General features: G+C 58.6%; 2 protein-coding genes across 11 annotated transcripts in view; one reads left to right on the top strand and one right to left on the bottom strand.

Moving 5' to 3' along the window:
* Nucleotides 1-362: 362 nt before the first annotated feature.
* Nucleotides 363-1,072, bottom strand: MRPL41 (mitochondrial ribosomal protein L41). Its single transcript, XM_069477194.1, has one exon. The coding sequence runs from the start codon at nt 906-908 to the stop codon at nt 501-503; it is 408 nt and encodes a 135-aa protein (XP_069333295.1). The 5' UTR covers nt 909-1,072; the 3' UTR covers nt 363-500.
* Nucleotides 1,073-1,212: 140 nt separating this feature from the next.
* PNPLA7 (patatin like phospholipase domain containing 7) overlaps nt 1,213-9,135 on the top strand; it is a 70,033-nt gene continuing 62,110 nt past the window's right edge. For 7 of the 10 annotated variants that reach the window (XM_069477177.1, XM_069477174.1, XM_069477176.1 and 4 more), the window contains exons 1-7: nt 2,486-2,744; nt 4,548-4,622; nt 4,771-4,858; nt 5,331-5,410; nt 7,074-7,165; nt 7,291-7,431; nt 8,148-8,307. In XM_069477177.1, coding sequence (XP_069333278.1) covers nt 2,715-2,744; nt 4,548-4,622; nt 4,771-4,858; nt 5,331-5,410; nt 7,074-7,165; nt 7,291-7,431; nt 8,148-8,307 — 666 coding nt within the window. In that variant the 5' untranslated portion in view covers nt 2,486-2,714. Of the gene's footprint in view, nt 1,228-2,485; nt 2,745-3,577; nt 3,694-4,235; nt 4,289-4,547; nt 4,623-4,770; nt 4,859-5,330; nt 5,411-7,073; nt 7,166-7,290; nt 7,432-8,147; nt 8,308-9,135 lie in introns of those variants that run through there. The other 3 variants (XM_069477175.1, XM_069477179.1, XM_069477178.1) reach the window with 3 other exon arrangements.

The raw sequence follows: 9,135 nt of genomic DNA, 5'->3' as shown, positions 1-9,135 counted from the left end.
AGGAGTTTGAGGTTGCTGTGAGCTGGGCTGACGCCACGGCCCTCTAGCCTGGGCAACAAAGTGAGACTGTCTCAAAATAAAATAAAATAAAATAAAAATGCTGCTTGTTTCTTGGGTGAGGAATTTGGGAGATGAACTAACCAGTATTGTCACTTGGGACAATCTACCTTATAAATTCTCTTCCTCTTGTAAGCTGAGGAAGAGAATTCGCCATTGGCATGCTCCCAGAACTCTTTCGTGGGGAAGGTGACTTCTTCCCAAGGGTTTCCAGTGAATGGAATGGAGTCTCTGTATGAGAACTCTGCACCAAAATCATTCGTGCTGCACTTTCACACGACCTGATGCCAAAAACACACGCTGTATAGAGTAGCAAAGGCCTTTAATAGAAATGAGACGAGGGAACTACCGCCCCACTCCCCCGGGGATTCACGATCTGTGAGAACGGATCGATGCAGTCTGCAGCTCGCAGGTAAAACCCAGGGTCACTCCTGCTCTGCCTCCTAGCGCAGGAAATTCCTCGGATACAGCTGGAAGAGCTTGCCTTCCTGTGTGGGCTCAAAACCGTACTTTTCCAGGTTGTCAGGATCGAAAGTGCCGTCCTTGAAGTCCTTCTCGATAGCAGGTGCGACTGCTTCCACGAAGAGCTCCCTGGCCGTCAGCGGCGCGTCGGCGCCCGCAGGAGCGCGGTAGCTCACGTAGGGCTTGAGCTTGAAGCCGGCCAAGTCCGGGACGACGAACTCCGGGACCTTCTCCTTTATCTGCACAAACTTCCAGCCCGAGGCGAAGAAGCCGGTGCCCTTTGCGCCCCGGCCCTTGCAGAAGGTGCGCGGCCCTCGCTTGCTCGTCCACTTGCTCATCCTGTCCGCGCCGCGGACCACGACTCGGGCCGCCGCGCTCAGGAGGCCCATGCTGCGCCGCCCTGCGGAGCCCGGACCCCGCCTGACTCGCTCGCGCAACGGTCTGGGCTGCGGCTCCGGCTGGAGCACCCACGCGGCCTGCAGCGGCTGGAACACCGAGCCCCCACGCGACGTCGCTCCGCTTCCGGCGGCGCGGGCGGCCGCCACGCTGCAGCAAGAGCGGCTCCGATTGGCTGCCGCCGCACCCAATGCGCAGCCTCAGCCCTACGAGGGGGCGTGACCTCGGGACTCGGCCAATGGTTGGTGAGATCCGGGGCGGGATGTCGGGGGCTTCGTGACGCCGGGGCGGGGCGTCCGGAGCGCGGGCTAGGTGAGTCACCGCCTTGCGCTCCCCGAGGTAGCGGGTCGTGGGCGCAACCCTGTTGGGGGGTCGCTCTCCGCTCCTGCCTCCGCGCCGCATGCCTACGGGGCCTGGTCCCCTGGCGTCGCCCGCCGCTGCCTCCGGTTCGCCCGCCTGCGGAGCCCGCGGCGTCCCTGTGGGACTCGGTCGCGGCAGCCCTGAGGTGGCGTCGGGCCGGCCGCTCGTGGGCCCGGGTCTGCAGCTGGAGGGCGCCGCGTCGGTGGCGAGGCCCCTTCCCACGGGAGGCTCGGGTCCTCGCGGTCCCGAGTTCGTCCTCACCGGGCCCAACACACCGCCTTGCGCACTGAACCAGGTGCAAGGGACAGTCTCACGTTTGCCCACCCCCAACCCCCCACCCCCCGGCCGCGCCGGCCTGGTCTCGTCCGTCTCACCAGTAGAGGCCGCCCCCAGCAGTGACAGCCCCCTCAGTCCCAGCCCCCTCCCCAGCGGTGACCGTCCCCTCAGTCTCAGCCGCCTCCCCAGCGGTGACCGCCCCCTCAGTCTCAGCCCCCTCCCCAGCGGTGACCCTTCCCCAGTCCCAGTCCCCTCCCCAGCGGTGACCCTTCCCCAGTCTCAGCCCCCTCCCCAGCGGTGACCCTTCCTCAGTCCCAGCCGCCTCCCCAGCGGTGACCCCTCCCCAGTCCCAGCCGCCTCCCCCGCGGTGACCCCTCCCCAGTCCCAGCCCCGTCCCCCGCGGTGACCCCTCCCCAGTCCCAGCCCCCTCCCCCGCGGTGACCCCTCCCCAGTCCCAGCCCCCTCCCCCGCGGTGACCCCTCCCCAGTCCCAGCCCCCTCCCCCGCGGTGACCCCTCCCCAGTCCCAGCCCCCTCCCCCGCGGTGACCCCTCCCCAGTCCCAGCCCCCTCCCCCGCGGTGACTCCTCCCCAGTCCCAGCCCCCTCCCCCGCGGTGACCCCTCCCCAGTCTCAGCCCCCTCCCCCGCGGTGACCCCTCCCCAGTCCCAGCCCCCTCCCCCGCGGTGACTCCTCCCCAGTCCCAGCCCCCCTCCCCCGCGGTGACCCCTCCCCAGTCCCAGCCCCCTCCCCCACGGTGACCCCTCCCCAGTCTCAGCCCCATCCCCTGCGGTGACCCGTCCCCAGCACCTCCACCCACAGGCTGCTCCTGGGCCCTGCACCAGGCCCAGCGGAGCTGCCCAGAGTCCCTGGACCTGCTTGCAGTTGAGCCCCGTGCCTTGGCTGCTGTCCTGGGTGAGGGCTGTTTACAGAGAGGAGGAGGTGGCTCCTGGTGAGGCAGCAGAGGCTTCTGCAAAGACAACTTTTCTTCACAGAGAACACGCCTTTTCAGCAGAGTTTTCCTCTCAATGAAAGCATAATTTGACTTGAAAAGGAACCTGGGGAAAAGTCTGAAAGCACGCGTGTCCTGATGTGAACGTGAGCTGGTGGCTGTGTGCCGTTGTTGGCCTCTGTCTCCTGTCACCCCTGACTGTTCTGTTTTTAGCCATGGAGGAGGAGAAAGATGTTTGCCGGGAGGTATGTAAACCAGGGGTCCATCGAGGAGTCAGATCCTTGGACTTCCCAGTTGGGGACATTTCTGGACCAAGAAAAGGGTCCTCTTGGCATCTGCTCTGTCTCCCTCTTTGTCCCAGTGGCTTCTTGAAGCCTGAGAAATGTGGCATCGCGACTCTTCTCTGTGTCCCTGTCACGCTGCTAATACTTGTTAGACAACCGAGCTTTCCCAGCGTGGACAGCCGTGTGGCTACTGGCCATGTCCTGTCTTCTCCCCTCAAGGTTCCAGTCGGGCCTTAGGGCTTTGCTGGTTTTGCATAGGGGCTTTTTCTTAGTCAAAAATCTGTAGCCAGATCACAAAGGCCTTTATTTCTAAACCGGAGAATTAGGTGCATTAAAACAACAGTGGGAAGCTGGACAAGGCTGAGACGCTGAACCGCAGGGGACTGGAGATAGGCTGCGGGCCGTCCCGTGGGTGACTGGGCTGTCCCAGGAGTGGTTGCTGAGCTCAGAGCCACACACTCGGGTGCTGCCGGGCGCCCCAGCTGGTACGTTCTTGAGCGCTGAGCATGGAGCCTTGGGGAAGGCAGCCTGAGCACCTCCGTTCCGAACTGTCTGAAGCAAAAAGCCCCCAGTGCTTGCTTTTTGTTTTTGTTTTTGAGACAGAGTCTTGCTCTGTCATCCAAGCTGGAGTGCAGTGGTGTCATCACAACCTCCAACTCCCGGGCTCAAGCGATCCTCCCGTCTCAGCCTCCCAAGTAGCTGGGACTACAGGCGCCACCACCACCACACCCAGCTAACTTTTCTTTTCTTTTTTTTTTTTTTTTTTCTCGTAGAGATGGGTTCTCACTGTGTTGCTCAGGCTGGTCTCCAGTGCTTTTATTTGCCTCGTGAACCAAGTTCAAAGGGTTGACTTTTCTGGACCACTTACTTACTCTGCCTTGATGCAGAATTGTGCTTGTGAGATGCTTTTGTGAGTGCCCTTCAGGTTTCCTTGGGTTTTCTGGCATGGATTGCCTCGTCTGAGTCCTGGCTCTCTGAAGGCCAGGAGCTGCTTTTGTGTTTGGCACTTGTGTAGAAACTCGAAAGGGTTACAGGCTGCTTGGGAGGAAGGTGTGGATACCAGGGGAGGAGAGCGCTGCTATCTGGCTGGGTCTTCCGCTGGTTTTCTCTTCCGCTGAAGTCGGCAGCATCCTCTGCTGTCACCCACTCACCATCTTGCCCTCACCCTTCTTTTCCCTTCCTTCCTCCTGCCCACGGATCTGGACTTCTGAAGTCCGTTGCTGCCTCTGCAGGAGACAGTAGGATGCCAGGCACACACAGCTTTCTCTGCTATTTTTTATTTGACGTATGAGCTGGTATTGAATTTTCTCAAAGTGCAGATGGACTCTCAAAGTCCTTGGGTTTCTGAGCGCTGCTGCCATGCGGGCTCCCGTGTGCCCTGAGGACAGCAGCATGTGGCCGTGTTGGTGTTCAAAGGGCACTGAGAGATGGCTGTGGGCTCCCCTCTGACTGGGGACTGCTTACCTGGTCTAGTATCCCAAGGAGCTGGAAAGCCCAGGGATCAGGTATGTCAGTGATATACAGGGCTTTTGTCATGACAGCACAGATGCTGGCCTGAGGAGGACAGGTTGTTCTCTGAGTGCTTCCTAGCAGGTGGGCTCAGAGGGCCTCAGCACCCCCTGGAGAGATCTCTTCTTTCTGGAACTCTCCAGGCTGACTTCCTCCCTACCTCCCAACTCTGCTCTTGCTGCTCTGACCAAGTCTAGGCTGGGAAGCCAGGCCACCTGCTCCTTGCCATCCTGACCATTGTGTTCTCTGCCGCAGGCTGGCTTCTCTCTGGGTGCTGTGCTGCACTCCTGGGGGCTGCAGTTCATGGAGGAGCCTTCACAGTCCACCATGGTAACCACCTTACATGTTTCTCCAGGGCGGGACCTCGCGTCCTGCTGCCCCGATCCCCTGGCTCGTTGCTGCCCATCCTGTGCTTGGGGAAGGGTAGGAGCTTCTGGATGGCCTTGCTGACAGGTGCTCTGTCTCTGCTCTGGCCCAGCTGATGGGGATTGCCATGGGAGCCCTCCTGGCGTTGGCCTTTGTTGGCGTTACCATCTTTTTCGTGTACAGAAAGGTTAACCAGTTTCGTGAGTATCTTGGTTCTGTCTTTGGTCCCAGCGGGAGGGGATGGTATGGGTGTCTTGGGATGTGTTTTGAGCTTCTGGGAGTCGCCTTCAAGCCCATCGTGGGTTTTTTTGGAATCTGTTGGCCTATCTGGGGTCAGACTGAACACATCAGCTCAGAGGGCCGTGTCTGCAGAGCCTTGTCTGCTCTGCCTTCCCAGCAAGGCTCGGAGAGCAGAGATGAGATTCCGCCTCTGTCTGAGCTGAATCTGTCGCCCAGACCCTTTCTCCCATGCTGAGTGGTGGCCGAGACAGGACAGGACAGGAACACGGTTTACTGCCCAGCACCTGCTTCTCCAGGGCTGGGCCAGCCCTGCAGCTTTTACTCTGGCTCAGCGGCGTTCAGCACCTGCGCCTCCTCAGGGCTGCCTTTGCAGACACAGCTCCCCACTGTGTCCCGGCTGTGGCTCAGGCTGCCCCTTCACTCCCTTTGCAGGACAAGTGCAGCCCACTCCTCAGTACAGGTTCCGGAAGAGGGATAAAGTGCTGTTCTACGGGCGGAAGATCATGAGGAAGGTGCGTGCTGCAGGCCCTGGGGCTCCAGGGCTCCCTCTTGAGCAGGCTTCTGCAGGGTGGGCCCTCACGCCTGCCGTCCCTCGAGCCCCAGCTCTTGGTGTGCGCTGGTCTTTCTCCGGCTCCGCAGCCCCTGCTGCTAGGCACAGGGCTTGGGGCACATGGTAAATCTTGCTGAGTGGTGTCTGCTTCCCCCAGCCGCACCCCACACATTTTACCCAGAAATGCCCTTACCCTTGCAGACCTTGAGTCCACCTGGCCTGGGAGGGCAGCTCCCAAGGGCTGCGGTGGGCAGTGGCTGTTGGGGAGGGAAGGTGGGCGTCTGGTTTGAAGCACCTAAGGCTGCTGTGGCATGTGCGGAAAGACAGGAGGCCCCATCAGCCCTCTGAAGTGGACGTCTGTTTTAACAAGAAGGGGACAGAAAGGAGCTTTTCAGGAACATCCCTGGGGATAGTGAGTGTGGAGGGTCCTGGCTCTGGTGCTGAGATTGGTGGTCTCTGCCAGAATGTGGGGTCTGGACTGAGGAAGGAATCCAGCCCTCTGGGGTGTGTGGGGGCTAAGTTCCCTGATGACCTGCATGTCTGTCCCAGGTGAAAGGTCATGTTTCAGTGTCTGGTGGTTCTGAAACCTCCTAAACCCAGTTCCCTGGGTCAGGGCTCAGGAATCTGCATTTAACTAGCCCTGATCTGGGGCATAAGCAGCCGCGGTTTGCCTCTTCCTGGCTTTCAGCCACCTGCTGTTGCAGGTCACCCCCAGCCCCTCCTGTGCTCCTGAGGGCCCAGGACGTGTTCAGCAGAACACTCAGGAGTGGTTCAGAAATCACACAGACTGATACACTTAAAAATGGCTTAACGATTGGTGTTTTCTGTAGAACACCCGAAAAAATTAGACAAGCGGGGATATAATACAGGTGTTTATCGTGGGTCCTCTGTTGTCATCAGTGCTACATGCCGTGACAGGGGAGACAAGTCAGGGGCTGGGACTGGGCCAGGCTCAGATGGGCAGGCTGGGGGTGGCATCTGCCACGGCCTGTGCTGAGGTCGTGCCATGTAGGGGTGACCTGGAGCAGAGTCGTGGAGGTCCCACAAAGGGTTGTGCAGTGGCAAACGAGGTGAGATGGGAGGACAGGGAAACTGAGGACCCGGAGCAAGAGCCATGGTGATGGCCACAGTGGCGAGTCTCTGTGCTGGGACCACTGCTGTTCTGGGCAGCTGACTGGGCTCTGTCTGTGAAGCAGGGGTGAAGAATATTCCAGATGCAGGACAGACTGGGCAGTGGCCTGGGCTGCAGGTGGAGGGGAGGTCGGGAAGGTTCAGTTGAACATTGACAGGTTTCTAAAGGGCTGTAGGAAGGGGTACTGGTGACCAGGATGGAAGAAGGGGTGGGAGCAGCGCCAGCCTTCTGGGTGGAGGGCACAGCAGGCATGAGGCTGTGGAGCTGTGAAGGGCTGGCTGTCTCGGGGCAGTGAGGACGATCTTGAGGACATGCGGGGCTGTGTGACGTGCCGCTGTCAGCAATGACCCCCCTCCAGGAGCCAGGCAGGGTGGGGGCGGCACAGCCAGACCCAGCAGCTGAAGTCAGGATTGCCAGTGGCCCACGGGCCGGTCCTGAGGACTGACCCCTGACCCTCAGAGTTCAGCGACTGGCGTTTCCCTCGGCTCTGCAGGTGACCACACTCCCCCACACGCTTGTCGGGAACACGGCACAGTCCCGGCAACGGACCAGGAAGAGGACCAAGGTGCTGTCTTTGGCCAAGAGGTACTGGGAGTGTCCTTCAGACCATATCGCACCAGCTGTCCACCCTGGGGGACACTGGTGACGGAGCTGCCCCATGTCGGCACTGCCTGAGAGGTCTCTGCTCAAGGTGAGCATGTCTGTTGTAGGATTCTGCGTTTCAAGAAGGAATGCCCCACTCTGCAGCCGAAGGAGCCGCCGCCCTCCCTTCTGGAGGCTGATCTCACGGAGTTTGATGTGAAGAATTCTCACTTGCCATCAGAAGTTTTGTACATGCTGAAGAATGTTCGGTAAGAGAACAAGCACGGGCCTGCTGCCGTGGCTCGGGGTCCTCCAGGAGCTGCGGTTGACGCAGGTGTCTCCACACCTTTTCACTGGGCCCCCTTCAGCTGGGCTGCCCTGGGGCGTGAGGCTGGCAAAGCCTGCCTGCCTTCTGCCTCGGGACTGCTGGCCTCTGTGCCTCGTGCTGGGCGGGATGCTCAGCAGGCGTCAGGACGGTGCTGCAGGGGCGTCTCGTGGTCCACATGCCCCTCACTGGTTCCTCCTTGTTCTGTGTAAACTGTTTCTTACTGTTTCCGTCTTCAGTGATATACCCAGAGCAAGGACGAGAAGTGCGTGGATGGATCAAAAACCGCAAGCCTGGGTTCTTTTCCATGTCACCTGTCTTGCCGTTTGTCCCCTGGACAACACCCCTTCCTCTCTCCAGCGCCTGCCCACCCTCCCAGGGGCGCCTCTGCCCTCCGTCCTTTACACATCCGGTTCGGGTTCACAGTCACAGCTCAAGTTCTTGAGCTGATGGGAAAACAGACTCATGGGGATTTGAGAATTTAAAATGTGTTTGACAGTGATTCCTGGTGGTTTGTTGGTCAGCTGTGCAGGTCTGCATTGCTGGACCTGGCACTGGCAGGGACAGTGGCCTGTACCCTCTTGAGACTGTTTCAAGGGCTGTCCATCTTTTCTTGCCATCCCAGGAAATGTGTCCCACAGTGCTCTCTGGTTCTTGCAGGGTCCTGGGCCACTTTGAGAAGCCACTGTTCCTGGAGCTCTGCAAACACATGGTCTTTGTGCAGCTGCAGGAAGGGGAGCACGTCTTCCGGCCGGGGGAGCTGGACACCAGCATCTACGTGGTGCAGGATGGGCGGCTGGAGGTCTGCATACAGGACGCTGTGAGTGCCAGGGGCCGTGATGCCTGGGATCTGTCATCTTAAAGTCTTAAAAATTTTCCATTGAAAATTTAATGCAAAATTTTGATTTTTAGTTCTTTGGGGAAAAAGGCACACCTTCATCCTGACATTCATACACAACTGCTGTTTTACTTTTCGGACATCATCTTTACTCTTGAGCACACGTATGTCTGATGTTTACGTGGGCTTAGTGGTGGTGTCATACGTGGTTTTATTTGAGCGTTTCACGTGACATGTTTTATTTCTTTTTATTTATTTATTTATTTATTTTTTGAGACAGTCTTGCTCTGTCACCCAGGCTAGAGTGCCTTGGTGTCAACATAGCTCATTGCAGCCTCAGACTCCTGGGCTCAAGTGATCCTCCTGCCTCAGCCTCCCTCAGAGCTGGGACTATCGGCACGCTCTACCACGCCCGGCTAATTTTTGTATTTTTAGTAGAGACAGGGTCACACTCTTGCTTAGGCTGATCTCGAACAACTGACCTGAAGCGATCCTCCCACCTCTGACTCCCGGAGTGCTGGGATTACAGGCATGAGCCTCTGTGCCTGGCCTCAGCTGATATATTTTATTTTAGTTTATTTATTTTTTTTTTGAGACAGAGTCTCACTCTGTTTCCTGGGCTAGAGTGCCGTGGCATCAGCCTAGGTCACAGCAACCTCAAACTGCTGGGCTCAAGCAATCCTCCTGCCTCAGCCTCCCCAGTAGCTGGGACTACAGGCATGTGCCACCATGCCTAGCTAATATTTTCTATATATTTTTAGTTGTCCAGCTAATTTCTCTCTATTTTTAGTAGAGACGGGATCTCGCTCT

Source organism: Eulemur rufifrons, chromosome 7 (assembly GCF_041146395.1).
Source record: "Eulemur rufifrons isolate Redbay chromosome 7, OSU_ERuf_1, whole genome shotgun sequence".
Taxonomy (NCBI): domain Eukaryota; kingdom Metazoa; phylum Chordata; class Mammalia; order Primates; family Lemuridae; genus Eulemur; species Eulemur rufifrons.
The sequence above is the reverse complement of the archived record's forward strand: the minus strand, read 5'-3'. Positions and strand labels throughout refer to the sequence as shown.